Source organism: Nannobrachium achirus (genome assembly GCF_963921795.1).
Source record: "Nannobrachium achirus genome assembly, chromosome: 18".
NCBI lineage: Eukaryota > Metazoa > Chordata > Actinopteri > Myctophiformes > Myctophidae > Nannobrachium > Nannobrachium achirus.
The window spans coordinates 3,922,810-3,949,139 of NC_137825.1; the positions used below are offsets into that span (position 1 = coordinate 3,922,810).

Sequence of the window (26,330 nt, forward strand, 5' to 3'; positions counted from 1 at the left end):
CTGAGATTTTGTCATACCTGAAAATGGACTGAACAATAACACTCAATGATTACTTAACCCCCCAAAAATATCACTTATCCTACCTTTAATTGAAGTTTACCACTTTAAACAGTACATAAAATATACAATATTTCCTTATATTTTTTAAATGATGCATGGTCTCTTAGAAAACTGGTTCTCAACATGGGGCCTGGGGACCCCCAGCCAGGGGGTCCTCGCAGAATTCAAATGGATGCACTTCTGCAATGATTTACCATAATTATTATTTATTAGATTTTTTTCTTCTGTGGACGCCAGGAAGAGTAGCTGCTGCTAACTAAGGCAGTAGCTAATGGGGATCCAAATAAACAATTTAAGAGGATTCCAGTATATATTGGGGGTGAGATAAAAGATTAAAAAAATAATAATAAATCTATATGTGGCGGAGAGAGTCGCAGCCCCAGCCTGAAGCATCAAAAGTCTAGTATCTGCTCTTGTCCATAGGGATGTCCCTTTGGAGTGATGGTTAAAATACTGGACTTTCATGCAGGACCAGCAGGAGACCCGGGTTCGAAGCCGGGTGGGGAGGTTCGGACCACCTCCGTTACATATATATCTATCAAACTAATAGGGTCCTTAAAATAAAAAGAAAAGGTTGACAATCACTGTCTTTTTTCCTGCATGGGCACACGTTCATGTCCCAAGAATCCATGGGCACACCAACATAATACGGGGGTGTAAATATCGTCACTGTCAGGAAGAAACCAGCTTGTATCTCCAAGCTTCAAATGTGTACTTTTCTTCGTGAAGTAAAGCCCTGCTTCATCATACAAGGCTGTCGCACAACAGTATAGTGAAAACAGCAGATCTACAAGCACACAACGCCTCGCACCGCGAGGCGTTGTGTGCTTGTAGATCGGCTGTTTAAATCATAGTTTAAATCATTTTTAAAATGACAAACACAATACTGGCTTTCAAGCAGTTTCAAGGGGCACACTTGACCCTTCTCTGGGGCACACCAAAGGTCCCCAGGACCAGTGGTTGAGAAACACTGTTTTCTAGGATTGATTGCCCATCAATATAACAACCTAATGAACCTACTGTGCATGCATTGAAACAGATGTAGGTAAGCAGGTTAGTGGGCTGTAAGCCCTATAGATAAGGTACAGTACACAGGCTCACGCCTACACACCTCCAAGCAGAAGTGAACTACTGTAGTAACGTAAGAGATTAACCTGCTTTGAAGCAGGTCAGTGTTCCTGCAGGGCGATGACTTACTGACACCATTAAGTTAACTCACTGCTGGAGCAGGTCATTATCTCTGGGAGGGGATTAACCACACTCTGACGGTGCCTTTGTTTTATAAATAAAAGTTTGTTTTATTGCTGGGGGGAAAAAAAACATTCTTGGAAATGATCGTGTATAAGTGTGCATACCAGGGTTCTTCAACGTTTTCAGGCCAAGGACCCCTTAGTTGAGAGAGAGATGAAGCAGGGACCCCCACAACCTGGTCATAGATTCCATATAGTTTCATTGTTTGACAGCACAATCATCAGTGTATTTTGGATTCATGTTAATTTGTGTTTTCAGATATTTAACCACTTGAGCCGCCATTGCCTAATAAACTTGACCTTTCACTCTGTACTTATTAGTCTGCTCTTTTTTCACCTCTTTGACAAAAATAGCCGATCTACAAGCTCACAACGCCTCGCGCTATCTGCTATTTTTGGCTAAAATTCCCAGAATATGGACACTAGGGTTCAAGTTGTTAAGCCTTGGAAGATTTGGAGGACCCCCTGTAGTAACTTTGAGGACCCCATAGGGGTCCCGGACCCCCTGTTGAAGACCCCTGGTGTATACTATTTAAATGTGAGTCTATAATTTAATTGCCCCATGTAAAAGCTGTTTCTCACATCAAACCATGTACTCAACTAAAGGTTTTGTACATTTCGTTTTAATAAGTGGCTATATATGTATATTATGATAGCAATCATTAGTTTAATAATTGGCTACACATTATGAATTCATGATACTAATCATTGCTATAGTAGAGTATCTGTTCAGTAAGGGCATGACGTTCTGCTATTTGTGGATTTCTGCTAAAGAAATCATTCCCATTAGCAGATATCAGCGCCCAGGATTACATTAGACAACTGACATGGGGTGAAAAAGATGGATTACAAAAAAAACGTGGGATGATATTTTGGGGGGCAGAATTCGCCCTCATAGGTAGAATAAAGTGTGTCTCCCTGATTGAATGAACTTGGAAACCCACTTGAGAACAGAGTATTTCTCTGTTTACTTAAGCTGAACAAAATGCTCTCTAGCAATGATTACTACTATCACAATATACAGTATAGATCCATAACCTTTTCATAAAAACCTTTTTGTTTCAACCATAAAATAACTTGAAGGATACAGTTTAAATACAGTATGTATCAAATCAATACATTGTTACACTATCGTTGAGGATATATTTATCAAATCAATACATTGTACTATCTTTAAAGATGTATTTATCAAATCGATAGACTGTCCAGGAAAGGTATAATAGTTCAGGGAACAGATGAGTCACATGGCAGTAGCCTGTGTGTCTTGTACTGTAGTCACTATTGATCCCATCGACTACGAGACTTCTTTTATCCCTGGGGTCAAATACTTTACGTTTAACACCACAACAATTATTTGAAATCTCTAGTTACTCATTACTTTGCAGATCTATATTATTACGAACCATACATTAACCCTAAGCCCCGTTTTATACTTTGGCTATTTGAAAATATCTGTAGCTCTGCAGTTTAAACAATTCTGACAATGTTTTTTTTTTAACTTTTGAAAATATAATCTGAAATGGGACATTCTGCATAATGAGTAGGCCTATCCCTACTATATCGTTGTTGTCAGGTGGAAACCTCGTATCTCCAAGTTTCAAATGTGTACGTTATTTCGCAAAAGTAAAGCCCTGCTTCATCATATACAAGGCCATCGCACAAAAGTAGTGAAAACAGCCGATCTACAAGCACAACGCCTCGCACCGCGAGGCGTTGTGTGCTTGTAGATCGGCTGTTTTCACTAGTTTGAATCATTTTTAAATGATACATGCAAAACGAACGGTTTTGGACATACAAGGTTTTCACCCGACAATGACGATATATTACTGTACAATTACAATGTTAGATACTGAGCTTTATTTCTACACTGTTGTATTGCAATCAGTGTTGATTTCGTCGACTAAAACTATGACGAAAAATGTTTGTCGACTGTGTTTTTTCACGGACAAAAACTAAATAAAAACTGAGCAGTGATGACTAAAACTAAGACTAAATATATTGACAATTTCGTCAACAAAATAAAAACTAGACTAAAAGATTAGGGAGGGACTAGTGCTGAAGAGAGTCATTTATGTTTGGTTGCTCTGAGGTGTTGTGTGCTGAAAATGGCAGATCTACAAGCTCACAACGTGTCGCAGTGTGACGCGTTGTGAGCTTGTAGATCTACTATTTTCAGCACACAACCAAGTGTAAAATCAGTCATTACGATCATCAAGGCACCGACAAAATACATTTCAGTTGACTAAATCAACTGTAGATTTAGTTGCCTAAAATCTTATATTTAGTCGACAAAAATTTTACAAAAAATACTACTTTTCAGGTGACTAAATTATGACTAAAACTAAATTACATTTTATTCAAAAGACTATGACTAAGGTGCCGGCTACACGGAGCTGGATATTTCTGAAGCTAGACATTTTTTGGTGCTGTTGGGGCTTGCAGCCACACAAAGCTGTGAAACTGGATATTTTTTAAACCGGATAAATAAGTAAAACATTGAAAAATATCCGATTCACTGGATCCGTGTAGACAGGGAACCCGGATATCTCTGAAGACTTTACTGTGTGTGTGCTTGTTAGACCTAGATATCTTTGTCGTGTGGACCTAGATATTTTTCTATGTGGATATCTGAAAAACCGGGATACATGAAATACCCAGCTCCTTGTGGACCTAGATATTTTTCTATGTGGACATCTGAAAAACCGGGATATATGAAAAATCCAGCTCCGTGTAGCCATGGCCTAAAACTAAATCAAAATTTGCTGTCAAAAACAACACTGATTGCAATAGAAACAAACTCATACTTCCTCCACACCAGTGGTAATCAGCTAATAGTTTCATCATCCAGGCATCATCCAGCAGTCATGCAGCCACCATGGAGCGTCACAGTCCTCTGCTGCTAGTATGAAGACACAACATCTCATACAGAAGAGGAGGACATATTCTGTGTCAAGTAGGTTTCTGCTTAGTCGGTGGCGTTAGGGATATTTCGCGCTATTTTAGTCTAAAAGCGCCACATTTTGCACAGATGTATCCCAGGGCATGCTCTAATAATTTAGCTAGGGCGCCCGAGTCGGCGACCTTCAGGGTCACCACAGCGGCCAAATCAACTTGGGCTCCCATCGACTATCTATACAGGAGGAAAATACCCAGAAAATAATCTGCTTTAAGTAGGATGTGAGGGGTCTAACTAGGGGTTTGTCATGATGCTGAATCCATTGCAAGCATTTGTTTTGCACAAAAAACATTCTTTGGGCTATAAATGGCCCAAGAAAACGTCCACAAAACGATGAAAAGTGACTCATCACTTTTCATCACTAAACCATCGTTTTCTGGGACCCCTCACATATACCCAGAAAGAATGTGTTTTTCTGGGTATTTTCCTCCTGTATAGAAAGTCGATGGGAGCCCAACTTGATTTGGCTGCTGTGGCAACCCAGAAGGTCACCGACTCGGGTGCCCTAGCTAAATCATTAGAGCATGCCCTGGGCTACATCTGTGCAAAATTTGGCGCTTTTAGACTAATTAGCACGAAATGGCCATGTTATCTCCCCAACGCCCCGACTAGCTCTGCTCCAGCTGTACTTCTTACCATCACCATCTGTCCTCACCTGGTTTGACCCAAGGCGATGCCCTTAGACATTATAAACAACAGAGGGAGTTGTAGTAGAAAAAAAAAACCTTGCTTGCATCACATAAGCTCACAGAATTCCATTTATACCATGTATATACATGGGGGTGGTTGAGAAAACAAATATAGGGCTTGCCAATTCTGATGATTAAATAAATGAACCGAGAAATGTTAACAAATCCAAACATAAGGATGCATTCATTTGGCTTTGGTCACGATTACCACGTTGAGGTTTTCTTTGCAATATTAACTTTATCGCAGATATTACTTTAAATAAGCGTGTATAATGACATGAGTAGAACGGGGGCTCCAAGTTGAATGCGGTTAAAAATGACCAGGGACGTGCTGGGCCCCTGATTCAGTCCGGGAAAAAGAGTTGGAGAGGCCCTCATTGTGCCCTATATCTCTCTCTATAGCGCTGCTGCTACTCAAAGATTTGCCATTTCAGATCATGACAAGTGACAAGCCAGTGGGAGTGGGCCAATTACATGAGTTATATTTCGTTGTCGGGTGGAAACCTTGTATGTCCAAAACCGTTCGTTTTGTATTTATCATTCTAAAAATGATTTAAACTAGTGAAAACAGCCGATCTACAAGCACACAACACGGGAATGAACCAGCCGTTCGGGAGTTGTCCCGCTTTTCCCAATGGCCAGCACATCCCTGAGAATTACTGAAGAACAAGCGAGAAACAAAGTTAGAAAAAATCTGTCTTTATTTTTCCTACAGTTCCAAAAAGAGGAGGTTGAATACAGAGAGAGAGAGTGGAGTGAGGGCCACGGTCACACATGTGCTTCTTACGCGTTGCAGCCAACACCAGCCCAGACTGCAGAGCAGCCAGTTTGACATGTTATTTACAACACCATCCCAGACTGCAGAGCAGACAGTTTGACATGTTATTTAGCAGGGCTTTGGGCAGTGCCAGCAGGAGTGCCCATATTCCCAGGTGTGTGCCACGTTAGAGCTGGCACCAAGTGAAAAGGGTGCCAAGCGTAGCAAACTAATGGCGCCTTCTTTCCTTTAGGTTGTTGCCCGCTCAGAATGAAGCCATTTAGGCTGGGAACGGAGATTTGTGTCATGTTGGATTTGAACCGCTTTTAACCTTATTTTATGCTTTAGCTATTGAAAAATAGCAGATCTACAAGTAGATCTGCTATTTTTTTTTAAATCGTGAACATTTGTGCAAGTCTTTGAATATTTTTGACACGATTCTATAAGCGTCTTCTAAATCCTTCAAAGGTTTTTTAAAAAACCAGTTGTGTTTCTATATCAGTGGTTCGCAAACGTTTTCATGCCAACGACTCCCAAAATTACATGTATTTGGCCGCAGACCCCCATCTCAAAATATGTTGTTCCAGGGACCCCCCAGAAGCAAATATTTGAGTTACAAACGTTCACCTTTAAAAAGATATATTCAAAGATTTGCCAAAAAAGTTCAAGATTTTTTTCAAAAATACTAGATATACAAGCTCACGTGAGCTTGTATATCTGCTATTTTTCAATAGTTAAAGCGTTAAATAACGCTAGGCCTGAATGGGTGAACCAGTGTTGGACTGGACTGGAACGTCCCGCGCCTCAAAGCCGCCAACACACAGAGCATCGGGACGCGCCAGGCCTGGGCGGGACGCTGACGTTATGACACATCTGAAGCCCATGTGTGAGCGTGGCCTGACAGGAGAAGTCATAGCACAGTGTTTCTCAAAACCTTTACATCCCAAGGACCCCCAGTTTGATATGCAAAGCCTTATTATCATCATCTATCTTCTGAGTTTACGAATGGAATGGAAACTAATGGACCTTTAAGGGTTCCAATTGTACTCTCTCAGTTACACATACACACCCAAAAAGGTCCACCTGACGTAGAGAAACCTGACGTAGAGGAAACCGTCACGGCAGGAAGTGTCCTGTAATGTGACAGCAATGATTATTGTTTTCCTACACGATGCCTTGTTGGCCGCGGCTTGTGATTGGCTGAACCGGAGGTAGGGAGAACTCCACTGTGTTGACTTGGAGTTGCCTAAAGTTGGAGGGACAAAGATTTACGATTTACTCGGATGGCGCCGAGTCGGCTCAAGCGGACTTCACAGCGCTCACTTTAACTTCCTCGTGGTGTCTCGTGTGGATCAAGTCCTTTTGATACGGCGCGCCTCCGTCAACAGGTGAACCCTTACAAGACATCGACTATGGAAACAATATCCCACCGTTGACAGCTGTTCTGAGGTTCTCTCCCCCAACATGACGATGATGCTCTTATTGTCTTCACTACTCCCCAGTATAGCGGTACAGTAGTCTCCAGAATGAGGTCACTGTTTGTTTATTTCTTTGGGATGAGTAGTAGTAGTGTGGGCAGTGTTGTATTGGTGACTTAAAGTTTTGGGGGGCGCGCTAATTTAATGACGTCATACGCAAGAGAGTTACAGACTGTTGATATCCATCCAGGCTCCTTCCTAAGTTAATGCCCGGTGGTGGTGTGGCACTACAGCTTTTGTAAACGTTGTTCAAGTGAGAAATAAAGGGCTGTTTTACATCGATGCGTGCACCTGCTCAAAAAGATTCGGGGCGGCGCGTACCCGCACGACACGACCAATACAACACCGAGGGTGGGAGGGGTGCAGAGGTCAAACCTCCAGGACAGCCGAGAAACGGGGTCCACTACTAATTATTATGACCGTTGGGTGGATTTGTTAGCAGGGGGTTAAAACAGAAGTAAAACTAGTCATATACATATTATTTATGTACAATAAAGAAACAAAGTAAAGTTACAGCTGACAGGGGGGGGAACGACTTTCCCCCTCCGGCCGATGTTGAGACAGAATAGAACTAAACTCCCGGTCCCCGGATAGACTTGTCGTTTTAATTGGCAACAGAAATGCCAAACAGAAGGATTTGGTCACCTCTTAGTGACAACTTTACAAGCTGTGGTACCGTGTAGCAACCGCCTAGAACATAATATTGGTTCCTTTCCGATAACAAAAGCCTTTGAACTTGAGAGAAAACAAAGAAAAAGGGCAACTTCCTAAAGCCTATTTATGTGTAGTTGCACGTCAGTGTCGCGAGCCGAAAATAGCTGACCTACAAGCTCACAACCTGTGGCGACGCGACAGGTTGTGAGCTTGTAGGTCGGCTATTTTCGGTGTCGTGGTCCTCCTCGAGTGGCCGTGGAGGCCTGAGCGGGCTGAGAGCTTGGGGTCTGCGTGGTAGAAGTGTTCCCAGGATGAGAGCTTGGTTCCTGGGTGCAGATCAGAAGAACTTCACCCCCTTCCCATCGTCCATGGTGATGATCTCTGCCTTGCCCTCAGCCTCCAGAGCCTGCAGCGAGCGCAGCAGCATCCACTCTTCTAGACCGTGGAACTCTGAGCAGAGAGAATCAGAGAACAGCATCAGTGTAGGAGTCAATACTCTTTGGGTCTTACCACAACCTAAGGAACTCTCCTGGACTCAGAGTGGTGGGTTACATCCCGCCACTCCGACATGTCTCCTTTCCGACATGTCTCCATTCCGACACTAACCCTATCTCTAACCCTAACCCTAACCTTAAAGCTATACTGTGTAAGATGCCCAACTAGTGGTCATTAGCCCTATAGCAAACCGCGGTCGCGTCCGCGTCTTTCGGCCGTTTTTCGTACCTTCAGACCCCCGCGTCTGCCTCCACCTCGCTGAGATCTATCTTTAGAGGGGTCCCTTGTTCCTGTGCGTTCAGTAATTCCAGAGATACGGACTCCTTCACCCTGCCTGGTAGGCGAAATTACCTAGAGACGGGATGGTACAAACGGGTGACAACAAATATGGCAGCCATAGCGACCCCACTTCAAGATGCGCTGTGATTGGCCGGCAGTTGTATAACCCTCGCTGTGATTGGCCGGTAGTGTGATGACGCAATTTTGGCGCGAGATCCGGTCCCCGGCAAGGATCACAGTTTACATATATAGAGAAGGCTTTACAGGCTGAAATTCACGGCGCGGATCTTCTAAAACTTTTGTGATTTAATAGTTAGGAGAATTTTAAGATTTGTTTTATAAAAAAAGTTACATAGTACAACTTTAACCTCTATGGAAGTGTCGCCACTCCGACAATAAGAAGTCAATTTCGGAGTGGCGACATGTCGAATGGAGACATGTCAAATCACAGACAGGCAGGCCGTCACGTATTTAGGATGCATATTAGATAACAAATTATCAGGTGAAAATATGGCATTGAAAGTCATAGCAAAAGTAAATCAAAAAGTGAAATTTCTTGCCAGAGTCTCGATCAAAGAGCGCTAAAAATACTAGCATCAGCACTAGTCCAATGTCATTTCAACTATGCATGTACCTCCTGGTATTCCAGCATCCCTAAAGTCCTCAAAACAAAGCTACAGACCTCCCAAAACAACATGATTAGACTAATCCTGAGACTTCATCCCAGAACTCATCTTCTCCCAGCACATTTTCATAGCCTCAAGTGGATGCGAGTCGAGGAGAGAGTATCGCACACAGAAATGTGCATGGTTCACAGAATTAAGAACAGGGAGGTACCCAGGTATCTGATCAAATATTTTGTAAATGTCAGAGAGGTAACACCAGAGGTAGCTCTACTGACTTTGTACCATACAAATTCAACAGCGGTATGGGAAAGAGCACATTCACTCAGCAGCCGTTATGTGGAATGGACTTCCTAAAAAAAAACTTAAATCCATAGTCTCAAAGGGCACTTTTAAATCTGCAGACAAAGGATGAAAAAAGACAATTTTCATAACTATAACTATGTCCCAATTTGCAACAGTAAGATGCTTTTAGAGAATATTGTTGTACTGTATAATTGTATTATATTGTATTGGAAAGGACCATAATGGAAATAAGACTACCAGCTTTCTTATGTTCATCCTTTTGGCTATTTGTATGCTTGTAGGCTAATATGTCAATAAAGAAATCAATCAATCAATCAATCAATAATGTGATTTAAATACATGGTCTAGTATTTTATCATTGTCGTGAAGGTATACCCATAGGTTGACAGCGTGGGCACTGCACTGTTAGTAGGTGGTGGGCATGGGCACCGGAGCCGGGGCGCTGCCACGCTAATACCTAATCATGGAGTTGGGACGAGGAGAGGGTGTGAGCTGGGAGCGGACAATTTCTGTTGACCGTAACCAGCCCTGATATTTTGCCATTTTAGGGGCAAGGCCACTTGGCCTTTGGTCGTGTTGTCCATTTTTGAGGGCACAAAGGCCAAATGCCAGGTTAGGAAGGCCATCAAATAAAACAAGATTTTAGTCCATTGAAAGAATTTGTTGAATTTAAGGGTTAGGGATGATAACCTAATCTACAGTGAAATAGATTAATGATGGTATTTACAATCTGATCCATGCTCAGCCCTGCACCAATCAAAGTCACTGGATTGGTTTAAAGATGGGGACTCAGGGGAGTTAAGATTTCAGAATCTCAACAAAAGACACTGGTGTCTACATGACAAAAAAAAAAAAAAAAAAAAAAAGAGACACTGGTGTCTACTGTCTACAAAACTCTACATATTTGACGACAGTCAGCTGGGGCATTAAGGCCACTGTGGCCTCAGGTCATGTCATTGGTTTGAGGGGCATTAAGGCCACTGTGGTCTCAGGTCATGCCATTGGTTTGAGGGGCATTAAGGCCACTGTGGTCTCAGGTCATGTCATTGGTTTGAGGGGCACAAGGCCACTGTGGCCTCAGGTCATGCCATTGGTTTGAGGGGCATTAAGGCCACTGTGGTCTCAGGTCATGCCATTGGTTTGAGGGGCATTAAGGCCACTGTGGTCTCAGGTCATGCCATTGGTTTGAGGGGCATTAAGGCCACTGTGGTCTCAGGTCATGCCATTGGTTTGAGGGGCATTAAGGCCACTGTGGTCTCAGGTCATGCCATTGGTTTGAGGGGCATTAAGGCCACTGTGGTCTCAGGTCATGCCATTGGTTTGAGGGGCATTAAGGCCACTGTGGTCTCAGGTCATGCCATTGGTTTGAGGGGCATTAAGGCCACTGTGGTCTCAGGTCATACCATTGGTTTGAGGGGCATTAAGGCCACTGTGGTCTCAGGTCATGCCATTGGTTTGAGGGGCATTAAGGCCACTGTGGTCTCAGGTCATGCCATTGGTTTGAGGGGCATTAAGGCCACTGTGGTCTCAGGTCATGCCATTGGTTTGAGGGGCATTAAGGCCACTGTGGTCTCAGGTCATGCCATTGGTTTGAGGGGCATTAAGGCCACTGTGGTCTCAGGTCATGCCATTGGTTTGAGGGGCATTAAGGCCACTGTGGTCTCAGGTCATACCATTGGTTTGAGGGGCATTAAGGCCACTGTGGTCTCAGGTCATACCATTGGTTTGAGGGGCATTAAGGCCACTGTGGTCTCAGGTCATGTCATTGGTTTGAGGGGCATTAAGGCCACTGTGGTCTCAGGTCATGCCATTGGTTTGAGGGGCATTAAGGCCACTGTGGTCTCAGGTCATGCCATTGGTTTGAGGGGCATTAAGGCCACTGTGGTCTCAGGTCATGTCATTGGTTTGAGGGGCATTAAGGCCACTGTGGTCTCAGGTCATGCCATTGGTTTGAGGGGCATTAAGGCCACTGTGGTCTCAGGTCATGTCATTGGTTTGAGGGGCATTAAGGCCACTGTGGTCTCAGGTCATGCCATTGGTTTGAGGGGCATTAAGGCCACTGTGGTCTCAGGTCATGCCATTGGTTTGAGGGGCATTAAGGCCACTGTGGTCTCAGGTCATGCCATTGGTTTGAGGGGCATTAAGGCCACTGTGGTCTCAGGTCATGCCATTGGTTTGAGGGGCATTAAGGCCACTGTGGCCTCAGGTCATGCCATTGGTTTGAGGGGCATTAAGGCCACTGTGGTCTCAGGTCATGTCATTGGTTTGAGGGGCATTAAGGCCACTGTGGTCTCAGGTCATGCCATTGGTTTGAGGGGCATTAAGGCCACTGTGGTCTCAGGTCATGCCATTGGTTTGAGGGGCATTAAGGCCACTGTGGTCTCAGGCCATGCCATTGGTTTGAGGGGCATTAAGGCCACTGTGGTCTCAGGTCATGCCATTGGTTTGAGGGGCATTAAGGCCACTGTGGTCTCAGGTCATGCCATTGGTTTGAGGGGCATTAAGGCCACTGTGGTCTCAGGTCATGCCATTGGTTTGAGGGGCATTAAGGCCACTGTGGTCTCAGGTCATGCCATTGGTTTGAGGGGCATTAAGGCCACTGTGGTCTCAGGTCATGCCATTGGTTTGAGGGGCACAAGGCCAAACTGAGGAGCAACAGCGGCCCTTGGCCTTCATGGCCTCCATGACATTCCTGCCCTGACTGTAACATATCATAATACAACTTAACATAGCCAGGCTGGAAACTGTTGTGCTGTGGTGGGAGAATAAATGGTCAAACTTATGGACTGGAGTGGACCTTAATTCTGTGGGTCGCGTCAGACAAGCATCTCATAAATCTCATGCGTAGCTCCTGGCAGCCTTTTAAAACTGCTTATATACAACAGCCACTACATTTAGTATGTGTGAACTGTGACAGTGGAAATAATAAATAAACTAAACTGTAACGAGGGGAAATGCCAGATATTACAGGTAGACCATAAAGTATTATTACATCATTTATATGCCCAAACATCTCAATATATAATATGTTTCATCACAGAGAGATGGTAAAGTTAGTAAGTCTAATTGGTGTTATTTAATTGCTCGTACAAAAATGTATTCCACCCACTGTTTTGTTGGTCTCATAGCCACCTTGTTAGCCTCATAGCATAATTGCCTAAGTAATATTTTTAAGGTTTTCAGTGAAACAAAAAGTCACTTTTACCTAAGTCATGTTTATCTGCCTTTATCTGCTTAACTTTACTCTCCTAACACTAGTACTGTTGAGTCATCCGGCCTTAGCTTAGCCCGTCATAATGCTTGTTACATTCAACAAGCATTTCTGCCCAACTCATTTTGGAATGTAAAAAGAATTCTTATAGGTTGAGGACATAGGCAATAAGGTACAATGAAGCAGAGTTAGGCAGAAATGTCAATTTGGCCAAATAATTACTTATGCAATAATGCCATTTTTAAATAAAATGTAACAGTAAAATGTAACAGTAAAAGACAACATCATGTGTTAGTTTATAATGTTCTAGTGTAGTTTACAGTTAAAGACAGTGTACCTTCTCCCTCGGTGTCATCACCGTTACACAGCTCATAGAGAGTGAACACTGAGTTGACCATGCCGTTCTTAGACACCTGTAACACAAAGAAAGTAAAGAACATGCATCACATACAGGTATGTACTGTATGTATTAATCACTACACATTGGAGCCTCTGCAACATAATAGTTCTAAGACTTATCACCAGTCAGTGATGGATGGTGCAAAGGTTTTCGTTTGCATGTTGTATTGTTGTTTATAATGTGTTTTTGTTAGCTGAACAGTGAATGCCATCAGCCCAGAACCTCCCCACCCTGCACACTCCCAACAAAAGCTAATTGAGGAGACCGTCGATATCCAGTGAATATCGACTGACATCCACTGGAGCTATCATTGAATCAGTATAACACAGTGAACATAGGACTCACCCATTGGTACATCAGTATAACACAGTGAACATAGGACTCACCCATTGGTACATCAGTATAACACAGTGAACATAGGACTCACCCATTGGTACATCAGTATAACACAGTGAACATAGGACTCACCCATTGGTACATCAGTATAACACAGTGAACATAGAACTCACCCATTGGTACATCAGTATAACACAGTGAACATAGAACTCACCCATTGGTACATCAGTATAACACAGTGAACATAGAACTCACCCATTGGTACATCAGTATAACACAGTGAACATAGAACTCACCCATTGGTTCATCAGTATAACACAGTTAACATAGAACTCACCCATTGGTACATCAGTATAACACAGTGAACATAGGACTCACCCATTGGTTCATCAGTATAATGGAGTTAACATAGGACTCACCCATTGGTTCATCAGTATAATGGAGTTAACATAGAACTCACCCATTGGTTCATCAGTATAACACAGTGAACATAGGACTCACCCATTGGTACATCAGCTTGCCCCATTCCTCGGGTCGTCTCCACATGACTAAACAGCGGGACTTGTTTTTATCCAACCATTCCAGGTTGCCTGAGAGATGAGAGAACACAAGAAGGACACTGCAGTCACCAACCACACTCTATACATACCCTTCATATACAGTAAGGCCCATATGAATCAACAAGCATCTGTTAGAATCATTTCAGACATTATGGCAGTGGTTCACAAAATGTTGTATGTATTAGCCACAGATCATCTTAACTTAAGAGTGTAAAAATTGAATTGACCTATGAGTGTCCATTTGGTTTCATATGTTCACTCTCAGAGTTAGACCTGTAAGGGTCTATTTGGTTCCATTTGTACACTCTCAGAGTTATAGACCTGTAAGGGTCCATTTGGTTCTATTTGTACACTCTCAGATTTACAGACCTGTAAGGGTCCATTTGGTTCTATTTGTACACTCTCACATTTACAGACCTGTAAGGGTCCATTTGGTTCTATTTGTACACTCTCAGAGTTATAGACCTGTAAGGGTCCATTTGGTTCTATTTGTACACTCTCAGATTTACAGACCTGTAAGGGTCCATTTGGTTCTATTTGTACACTCTCACATTTACAGACCTGTAAGGGTCCATTTGGTTCTAATTGTACACTCTCACATTTACAGAGCTGTAAGGGTCCATTTGGTTCTAATTGTACACTCTCACATTTACAGACCTGTAAGGGTCCATTTGTTTCCTACAGTAACTACAGTAAATCAATGATTTAGCTGTAGATCAACCTGGAGTGCCCTCAAGGACCCCATGGGTCCCCGGACCCTACTTTGAGAAACAGTGCATTTGGGTATTCATCCAAACACTGAACAATGACCCAGGTGAAGACATTTGAGCGCTGGCTTTGTCTGCCGCATGTACTGTTATGTCCCACCTCAACCCACATTGACCAAGCTTCGAGGGACACTTAATGAAATTAACTCATAAAATAGCACAGCTCACTTCACACTGGGTGTGATTTTTAAATAATGTTTACACAATACTTCTTCTGACTATTTAATCTCAACTGACAAATACCCAATACAAAGAAAACAAACGTAAAAACTAAAACTAAAGTGAAATTGCAAACAAAGCTAAAGTTAAATAAAAACACAAAGCCACAATGACCTTGCTGGACAGAGAGAGAGAGAGAGAGAGAGAGAGAACAAGTACCTTTTTTCCTCAGCTCCTCAAAAACAACCTGAATGGCTTCCTGGGAAAGCTTTCCTGGAATTCAGTTAAGGTTCTTTCTCAGTTCAACACTTCATTCATGCATTATACATGTGTGCAGTCAATGTGAGAGAGCAGAGGGGCTAAACGTTTTCAGGCTGTGACCCCCCAAATAATCATATTTGAACTGGGGACCCCCCAGGCCCCCACTCTGACGAGCACATGGGATTGTAGGAGTTGAGGTATTACTTTTAGTTTGACTCCGTTTCACAGGTAAACATATAGAGGGTATGCGCGTGACATCATCATCATACCCAGAAGTTATGCGGGAACGCCTACTGAGTGGCAAAAAAAACTAACTTTATAAATGTGTAGATACCCTGTATACAGTTACTGTTGAGAGAGAAAACAATGTTGCTAATCATCTGGGGACAGCCTTAAAGGACCACCTCACCTCTGGGACAACCAGATCTTATTTTATTGTTGTTTGGGACTCGATCAAAATGCATCATATGACCAGTTGTTGCATGCTGAAATACTAAAATATCTAAAAACACAGATTGAACACAAAGAATAACTCAGGATTGTGCTGATCGTGTCCCAAACAACAATAAAATAAGATCTGGTTGTTCCAGAGGTGAAGTGGGCCTTTAAACAGACAACCTCCTTAAAGACTACTGTATGTCCTGGAGCTTTGGCTCAGCAGAAAACAAGGAGACATCGCCCCCTGCTGCTGACTATCTCACTCACCAACAGGTCCCATCTGCACTATCAATGTTGTTCTTTGCTATTTTGTCTTGTTGTGGCGTCTACAATGTTAAAATGGTACGGATGTATTCATTATTGGTTAGATATTTCTGTATGTCTCTGCTCCCCCCCCCCCCCCACCCTACAAAAACAACAAAAGAAACAAACAAAAACTAAACTTGCATTCAAAGGACAACAATGGAAATACGCTCAAGCTTGTTTAGTGTTCTATCCTTTTGACAAATATACTGTATGTTCATGTACTGTATGTGCATTTCTGACAATCACACTCTAATGCTAGCGCTGGTTGAGAAGCCAGATGAGAGGGGACTGCACATAAGTACGAAGGTTCATTAGTCCGAATTTAGTTAGGGTTACTGAGGTTAGGGTTAGAGTTAGGCATAGTATTCTTAACAAATTCGGACTAATGAACCTTCGGAACAATGGCCATGGCACCAGATGAGATGGTCATCCTCTGTAAGACACCAGGAGAGTTCTCCAGCCATGACCATCATGAAGAGGACTTACCCCAAGAAACAAGGTGCTGCATTTTCATGTTGATCATTTAAGGCCTATATATTAATAGTAAAAAGTTTGTAGATCGTCTATTTTACAACATTTTGTCAATAATAGGCCTGAAATAGGGACACCAGGGTTAATGTGGTTAGCGTCTTATGGGAAAATGTTTTGTACTAGTGGACCAGGCGCATACCATTTGGCATTGCCATTTCGGCAACAATGCCTGTCGGCGTCGCCGGTTCGATTCCCGATCCGGCCGACCTTTGCCGCATGTCACTCCCTGTCTCTCCCCCATTTCCTGTCAGTCTACTGTCCTATCCAATGAAGGCAAAAAGCCCAAAAACATATCTTAAAAAAAAAAGAAGTACTCCGGGGCAACCCTGGACTATCCAAACGAGAACTGAGAACTGTGGAATGAACTCTCCATTTCTATTAGAACAGCAAACTCACTCCCTAGCTTTCACCGCATGGTCTGTAGACACACCTCTTCAGACTTCACCTTGGCTCAGGGAGACTCAACTTAAGATGGCTCAGGGGCCACTCAGGAAAAGTACCAAACGTCCATGGGCTGCAAGGTAATAATTACGATCCTATTTTGGACGTTTAGACAATGATTTTGTAACTCACTAATCTAAAAAAGTAAGGAAACACACAGAACACAGCCACATTTCTCCTCATTGAACAAAAGGATTGTCATGGAAAGATAAAAAAAAACCAAAAAATCCTGTATAAAACAAGACATGCTGCAGGGGCCACAGGTAAAATAGTGCTGCCTTAGCCCATAGCACTTACCGTAGCACTAGACCTGAACCATGACAGCCATATGACATGACCATCACGTTTCCCCCAAAGACAAAGAGCAACAGCAGACTAAACAAACTTCAGATTTAAAAAATAAAGTGGTTACCCAAGTCTAATTTGTGTCAGAATAGATGCCAGAAAGACATGGCGTGGCGCTCCGTTTTGTTTAATAAAAAGCCTTTTTATGCAAATCGTTTTCTGTTTTTCCCTTGTATTTCCAGAATGATTTTTGTGAGGCCACGCCCATATCTTAGTGTCCATAGATGGGGTTTGTGCGTATGGGGAACACCAGGAAATTAGAGATGGACCGATTGCAAAATTCTTGGCCGATACCGATCTACCGGTTTTATGAAGGTCTGACCTGCCAAAACCGATCTTTTCCGATACCGATTTCTTTAGCTAAGAACTAGAAAAATCACAGACAATATCCAGTCTAATATGACCGTCTGGACTAGGCAGGAGGAAAGCAGGTGACACATGCTTTTTTTCTCCTTCTTTTTGGAGACAACATTGACACAGGAATATGGAATATATCCTTACATTGTAAAGGTAATCAGCACCATCTGTATTCTGTAGGATGTCACTAAGTAGACTGGCTGCTACTTGCTAATGTTTACTTTAGTCACAGGACCAGAGCATCATGCTGTGCAGTGCCATAGACACAATTGACATAAAACCGGTATTTATGTCAGTGACCTGCCAGTCACCGATTCGGCCGGTTTTATATGATACCTGCCGATTTTTGATATTGGCCGATACCGATGTCCATCCCTACAGGAAATACAAGGGAAAACAGAAAACGATCTGCATAAAAATGCTTTTTATTAAACAATACAGGAGCGCCATGTCATTCTGGTTGAACAGCATCTATTCTGACACAAATTAGACTTGGGGAAGCACTTTATGTTTGAAATCTGACGTTTGTTTAGCCTGCCGTTGCTCTTTGTCTACCTCGCTAGAAGCAAGGTTGAGGTGGAAACATGACGGTCATGTCTACCGTAGCACTTACCTATCCTCAATGACCATACATGTAATTTAGATATATAGTGAGTATAGCTCAATGTACAGATTATTGATGTTTGGATTGTTTGGATTTCCTTTTTTTTTTTTACAGAATAGGTTCTTTGTCTACCCAAGTTTTTAGATTACCATTTCTATGCATGCATTTGATGTTTGCGCTGTCTTTGATTGTTGTAAATCGCTCTGGATTAAGAGTGTCTGCTAAATGCCTGAATCGTACAACGTTAAACACATCAAGGATACGTTCTATCTTCTTGTTGTTGAACACAGGACTCTCCTGGGCCTCCAGGACATCCAGAGTGTAGATCTTCTGGTGTCTGCAGTAGGACAGAGCCAGGGAGCACCAGGCCGACAGCTGCTTCTGTCTGGTGTCAACATTAGGCTGCAACCTGGAGAAACATTATAGATGTACAATATGTCTGGTGTCAACATTAGGCTGTAACCTGGAGAAACGTTACAGATGTACAGTACGTCTGGTGTCAACATTAGGCTGTAACCTGGAGAAGAAACATTACAGATGTACAATATGTCTGATGTCAACACTGGGCTTTCCTCTGCATAGTACTGTGTTCTATCCATCTGTCTTTCAATGTTATATAAAATACATAAAGTGGTTCCTGTGTAAATAAGCCGTAAAGCTTACTAGGATCTCCTTTTACCAGTGAACTGTACCGTCATGAAACTGTACCTTTTCCTATGCAGACTTCTAATAAAGTCTTCAATCAGTCAATCAATCATGTAAACTTTGTCTGGTTTGTCTGGCGTCAACATTAGGCTGTAACCTTAGTACATATTGGGGTCCTTTCAATTCATAGACATGAAATGACAGTCCTGAAAAGATGGCCTTAATTGTTCAGTAAAGCAATATTAGCATTGCACATGTACAATACATTGTATTCATAATAATAGTAACGCCCGGGATTCAAACCCGGGTCTCCCACGTGAAAGTCCAACGCCTTAACTAGACCAAAGGGATGTGCCTATGGAGAGCAGGGGGAGATACTAGACTGCTACGGGAGAGTGTTTTCTGCTGGTGATTCAGTCTGAGTGTATCAAAGGGTGCATTCGGAAATGCGCACCGGGTGTGGTTAGGGTTAGGGGTTATGGTTAGGTTTAGGCATAGTTTTACTGAGGTTAGGGTTAGGATTAGGGTTAGATTTAGGCACTCACTACACTGAGCACACACCCAGTGTGCATTTTCGAACGCACCCTTTGATACACTCGGACTGAAACACCAGCAGAAAACACCATCCCAGACTGCTACACTCACCTCCCTTTTGACCTCCTCTCACAGGGAAACCTGATCTGGGTCACTCACAGCACCAATGTAACGCCCGGGATTTGAACCTGGGTCTCCCGCATGGAAGTGCAATATCTTCTTTTTTTTTTAGATTTGTTTTGGGGCTTTTATGTCTTCATTGATAAGACAGTAGACAGACAGGAAATGGGTAGAGATGGGGAGTGACATCTCAGGATCGGGACTTGAACCCATGACATGCTGTCAGGCATCAGAGCCTATGTGGTATGCGCCTGGACCACTAGGCCAGCGGGCGTCCCAGGAAGTCCGATATCTTAACCACTAGACCAGGGGTCAGCAACCTTTTTGAAATTAAGTGCCACGTTTGTATTTTCTACCCTCGACACAGCGACTCGCTCGCTACCGCTCGCTCGGTGGTGTCTCACGTGGCTCACGGTCGCCTGAGACGGCGCGCCTCCGTCATCTCCACCGAAAACAAGCGCTCCGCCCTTGGTCCAAACTGGCATGTGTTTTGGTTCACGCCGCGTGACATGTCAACATACATTTTAATGACACCCCATCAAACATTCTGACATATTTTGATTGGCAGGACATCGTTATAACGATCATCAGACTCACAATAACCCACCCATCTCTCCGACTCCCTCCCCAGTCAAAGTTCAACAGTTTAACTAATGTTGTTTAGGAAATGTATTATTGAAGATATACAATGTTAATTTATAGCACTGTCACTGTAAGACAACATGACATTGACCATTGTCACTGGTGTCATCTCTAATTAATTGGATTATTGAAGTGAGGGCCCACACAAGCAAGTGCATATCAGGTAGACAGACACATCTGACTGCATTTAGGTTCAGTCTGAAGAATTCAACTTGATGCCAACATTGTTCCACCTCCATTTTCCCCTGCTTTGAGTATTGTTAAACGTATAGGTAATAACTTTGATTTTTTATTTTAAATTTGCTACACAAAGAAGTTGTCCGACTACACTTTATTCACACCGCTACAGGCATTGACACTAAGGCTTGCCCACGTGGCCAGTGCGCTGTGTCTTCTGGTCTGTGGAATGTAAAATAAGAGCACCATTTACCTATAATGTGCTGTTTTTACTGTTGCTACATTTAAAAATATAAAATAGTAAGTGTGAAACCATAGACATATTCAATCATAGCTAAAGTATTTGGTATTTGGATTTGGAGGTATTGAGGTATGACATTTTATCGCACAGCCCCAGAAAGTAAAGTGTTAAATTGAGCGGTAATTAAAATCGTACCTATCATTTTATAATGGACGATTTACTTTTCGGGCAAGTGGGCATTACCTTCGGGCAAGCAGACCATGACCTGTACTTGCCCGATGGGCAAGTGCCTCTGAGACCTTAGTGTCAACCCCTGCGCTACAAATGTAGACTTATGTGCAAGATGTAATTTGCTCTGCTGCAATTGTTTATAACATTGTTTGATTTTAAAATGTAAATCCTCTCTCACACATCACTTCTGCCAGTGTGCCAGTGATCACCCTCCCCTGTGCCAATGTTGGCACCCGTGCCTAAGGTTGCCTACCTCTGCACTAGACCAAAGGGACATCCCTGTTGGAGCGCGGGCAGTGAGTCCCTCTGCTACAATAACATGATTATAATTATTAAAGATCAGGATTATAGAATAGATGTATGACCCTTACAGCTTATGGGTCCATTTGGTTCCATTTTACACACAATACAAAGTATAACTTTGTATATACTTACTGTTTGCATAGACTTCATAGTTTTCTGTTTATTCTTTCTTTTTTTCCCTGACTATATCTACTGCATAGTACTGTGTTCTATCCGTCTGTCATTCAATGTTATATGAGATACTTCAATGGTTTCCTATGGAAATAAGCTTAGTCTTTTCTAGGATCTCCTTTTAGTAGACCTTGTACCAGTGAACTGTACCGTCATGAAACTGTACCTTTTCCTATGCAAACTTCTAATAAAGTCTTCAATCAATCAATCAATATGGAATATATGAACAGGTTGTGGGGGTCCCTGCTTCATCTCTCTCTCCACTAAGGGGTCCCTGCTTCATCTCTCTCTCAGCTAAGGGTTTGATTGATTGATTGATTGAAGACTTTATTAGAAGTTTGAATAGGAAAAGGTACAGTTTCATGACGGTACAGTTCACTGGTACAAGGTCTACTAAAAGGAGATCCATGAAAAGACTAAGCTTATTTCCACTGGAAACCATTGAAGTATCTCATATCCCTGTATCTCATATCCCTGCTTCATCTCTTTCTCAACTAAGGGGTCCTTGGCCTGAAATCGTTGAAGACCCCTGATTTAAAGTAAAAAAGTACTTTTAGCAAGCGAGGCGTTGCTTAGCTTTAAGAAAAACCAAGCCAACTTCCGTAGCAATCTGTCTCATTTAGCCAGTTAGCATTCCATGCTACATATAGTAGTAAACAAGGTGATTTAAGGTATTTCCTCTAATGAAACCCACTGAGCAGTGGTCTGTACAGCAGGTGGTTGTCATGAAGCAGAGGAAAACACGGAGACTCACGTGAAGAAGGGAGGAAAGTTGTACTGCCACGGCCACTCGAAACTCATCCTGGAACACGGACTGTAAACACTGCTGCACAGCTCCACTGGTCCCACCACCAAACCAGTCCCACCGGAACGGGGGTCAACACACACATAGGTTCCCCCCAGAGAGCTGGTCTTCAAAAGGGGGTCCTCAGAGTTATTAAAGGGGGTCCTCCAAATCTTCCAATCCTTTTTATATTAACACTTTGAACCCTAGTGTCCATACACTGAGAACTGTTGCCAAAAATAGCAGATCTACAAGCTCACAACGGACAACGCCTCGCACTGTTTGTTTGTTTGATTGATTGATTGATTGATTGAAGGCTTTATTAGAAGTTTTGCATAGGAAAATGTACAGATTCATGACGGTACAGTTCACTGGTACAAGGTCTACTAAAAGGAGATCCATGAAAAGACTAAGCTTATTTCAACAGGAAACCATTTAAGTATCTCATATAACATTGAATGACAGACAAATAGAACACAGTACTATGCAGTAGATATGTAAAGAAAAGGGGAAAAAAAAGAAAACAGTAAGGCGTTGTGAGCTTGTAGATCAGCTATTTTCGGCAAAGAGGTTTGGTGTAGAGAGGGTGAAAAAGAGCAGACTAGTACAGAGTGAAAGGTCTAGTTTATTAGGTAATGAGGCTCAAGTGTTAAATAGGCCTATCTGAAAACACAAATTGACATGAATCCAAAATACACTGATGATTGTGCTGTCAAACAATGAAACTATATGGAATCTATGAACAGGTTGTGGGGGTCCCTGCTTCATCTCTCTCTCAACTAAGGGGTCCTTCCTTGGGCTGAAAACGTTGAAGACCCCTGGTTTATAGTATTGTTGTTTTATCTTCGTCTGTCATTCAATATGTGTAAATGAATTGAGTCCAAAAAGACCTCAATGTAAACCAGCCATAGTGCTTAGGTTTAAATCCTATTAGTAGACCTTGTATCTTGTCAATCAATTAGTGAGAAATAACTGATCTACAAGCTCGGTTTTTCTTTTTCTTTTCTTTTTTTTACTCTAACTCTGGTCCAGTCCAGGCCAGAGCGTTAGTGAGAAAAAAAAAGAAAAAAACTCTTGACACAAACCATAGATTGTAAGACGGCGACGTCTAGTGGCTGAATGTTGAATAGCAGCTTCATATTATGAATAGAATCTCCCGTGTTGCATCATCTTGGTAAGTTCAGTCTTCTTGTTTCTTTTCAAGACAAGTTGCCAAAAACCAATTTTGTATTTGAAATGCTTTAAATGGTTTTTAAACCGTAGACTTGTTACTTTTACATTTTATTAATTATGTTTTATCAGCTTCAACCAATCATCTGACTTCACCAGAACCCGAACCGGAAGACATAAACACATAGCCATTACCCAGCATGCTATGCGTGCAGTATTTTAAAGAATATAATAGTTCTTTTTACAAGCTTATGTATTATTTATACACGTTATTACATCACAAAGTGTTATAAGGATAATAATATGATGATAAAACGTGTAAAAAGCATAACCGTGTCAGCACCGTGACAGAGCATGGTGTTGCAGTGAGTCATTATGTCCAGCAGGGAGCAGTGGTTCTCCAGTACACTCTTGTTTCTCTTCAGATCGTATAAATCTTTCGCCTTTTACTAAAGATTTCCGTGAAGAGGAACATTATGAGTATCAACTAATTTTTTGATGCCCTGCCTTACGGCGGGGCTTCCTAATCTGTTAAATGAAAATGATTTATTTAAACCTGTAATGCACATGTGACTAGATACTACACTGTAATTCACCCTAGCCTGAAGTAATCATTGAGACTTTTAGATACAAATAGATAGACATTACTGGGGAACTTACATACTTTTGTTCAGTTCATCTTAATTGAGTAATAACAATATTTCCTTTACTATAGGATTTATTATTATTTACTTCGCTTGCCCAAATATGGCTTTGATGGTGCAATGGTATTGGTCTGAAATCACATTGTTCCTACATCCAATTAGTCAGAATCTGGTTATGTTAACCTGGTGAAAAATACTATGCCTAAACAGGCTTGTCAATGCTCCTGGATTTCCCAGGAGTCTCCTGGATTTTGACCCCATCTCCTGGGAATCTCCTGGATTGCCAAATCTCCTGGTTTTCTCCTGGATTTTGTATCAAACTCCCAAAATTCACCAGAACACAGGAAATGACATCTACTATGTTAAACATTAATGCATGCAAGAACGATCATACAGATATTCACTTTAAGTAATGACTTAAAGATGAGAAGTCATTATTAAAGATGTCCTCGCTTCAGTCATCAAATCTGTACACCTACATTTGGCATTTTAAGGCTGAGGTTGTACCCATAAAGCAAGCCTGATAAAAGTATCAAACATGCACAAAATTCACCAGAACACAGGAAATGACATCTACTATGTTAAAAATTTGCTTCAGTCATCAGATCTGTACACCTACATTTGCCATTTTAAGGCTGAAATTGTACACATGCTATGCTAGTAAAGTAAGCCTGATAAATGTATCGAACATGCACAAAATTCAACAGAACACAGAAAAATATATATCCACAATTTTCCCCGGGGGTTTACTGGAGACTATCAGGACCAAACTTCCGGGTTTAACAGCAGACATACAAGCTCACGTCGCGTCGCAGATGCAACCCGTTGTGAGCTTGTAAATCGGCGGCGGAAGCTCGAAGCAGACGTCTGCGCAATGCACTATGGGGCGTTGGAAAATCGTGGATAGGCCTATTAATAACTTTTGGGGAGAGGACCCCCCAGACCCCGGTTGGGGAGTTCCGCGCACCCCCCAATAAATACATCTCCTGAATTCTGACAGTCCAATGTTGACAACCCTGTGCCTAAACCTAAACCTAACCTCAGTAAAACTACAGGATTAGCTCCCCCCATAGTATTGTGTTTATTGTCTGTCACATTGCCCATGAGTATAAAAAAGGACCCCAATTCTAAACACGCCTAAAAGCTTTCTTGACTTGAGGTATACTTTTAGTTGACCTGGCAGTGAACTGTACCGTCATGAAACTGTACCTTTTACTATGCAAACTTCTAATAAAGTCTTCAATCAATCAATCAAATCATATTTGAACTGGGGCCCCCACCCTGACAAGCACTTGGAATTGTAGGCATCACATTTAGTAGTGACTCGGTTCCACAGATAAACATTGCCAAACTATAAGCTCACATCAGCTTGCAGTGAGCTTTTGAGTTTCTTTTTTGTTTTGTTTTTTCTGTTAAGTGTTTATATGTATGCAGCTGTGACTCTGTCTCCAAGACAAATTTCTCCCCTGGGAGACAAATAAAATTGAACCTTGAACCTTGAACCTTGTAGATCGTCAATTTTTCAAAATGTTTGCCGCTTTCATAAGTTATATTTGACAATGTGGCCAACTTGTTATTAAAACGTTCTAAAGTAGTTAAATTGTCATTATCATTATTTTTTCTTTTTCCAACATTAGAAAATGTGCAGATACCCTGTATAAAGTTTATACTGTATGTTGGTTTGATTACTGTTGAGTGAGAAAACAATATGCAGCACATTAAGCTGATCATCTGAGAACCTTCTCCAAATAATTTGGGGACCCCCTGGTGGTCCCAACCCCCAGTTATGAAACCACTGCTATGAACATGGACAACATGTATATGATCCACTACTCTGACAGGACTGTGACATCTTGGCCAGGATCTCTTAGCCTAAGCATAGCCAGACTATATACTAAAGCAGCTAACTAACTGCAGTAGATATGTTGTGTTAACATGGGTGGATAGTTTAGCTGTGCTAAGCTAAGGACCTCTGGTGTAGCGGTCTGGGCATCTAGGCTCAGTGTAGCCTGACAGCATGTCACAGGTTCGAGTCCCGATCACAACGGCCTTTGCTGCGTGCCACTCCCCATCTCTCCTGAAGCCTACTGTCCAATCAATAAAGGCATAAGAACTGTGGCATCTTGGACTTGGACACAAAACAAATGTTAAAACTGTTAAACAAACAGGACAAGGAACAAAGCTCTCCAGGAACTCCAAACTGAGAAAGTCAACAAGGAATTAAATATGTTTAAAAAGCCTTTATTATCGTTGTTAAATCATTACAATAGCCGACATGTTTGGACCACTGAGGTCTTAATGAGGGCTTCATTGATTAAAACTGACCAAAAACTGACACGCAGTCATCTAAATATGGTCATGCAGTCATCTATAGTAAATATGGTAATGCATGCAGTCATCTATAG

The 26,330-nt window shown here is 42.1% G+C and overlaps 1 protein-coding gene across 2 annotated transcripts; it reads right to left on the minus strand.

The window, feature by feature from the left end:
- Positions 1-5,662: 5,662 nt before the first annotated feature.
- vps25 (vacuolar protein sorting 25 homolog) lies at positions 5,663-22,162 on the minus strand. 2 transcript variants are annotated; one of them, XR_013962970.1, is made up of 7 exons: positions 22,082-22,162; positions 18,527-18,672; positions 15,200-15,253; positions 13,996-14,084; positions 13,096-13,171; positions 5,815-8,294; positions 5,663-5,767 (listed from the first exon to the last, which is right to left on the minus strand). XR_013962970.1 is itself a non-coding variant. In XM_080747112.1 (6 exons), exons 1-6 carry the CDS (start codon positions 22,126-22,128, stop codon positions 8,182-8,184), a joined length of 525 nt encoding a protein of 174 aa, XP_080603238.1. In that variant the 5' UTR covers positions 22,129-22,162; the 3' UTR covers positions 5,666-8,181. The 2 variants fall into 2 exon arrangements, 1 of the variants encoding a protein (XP_080603238.1); XM_080747112.1 differs by having other exon boundaries at positions 5,666-8,294.
- Positions 22,163-26,330: the final 4,168 nt, after the last annotated feature.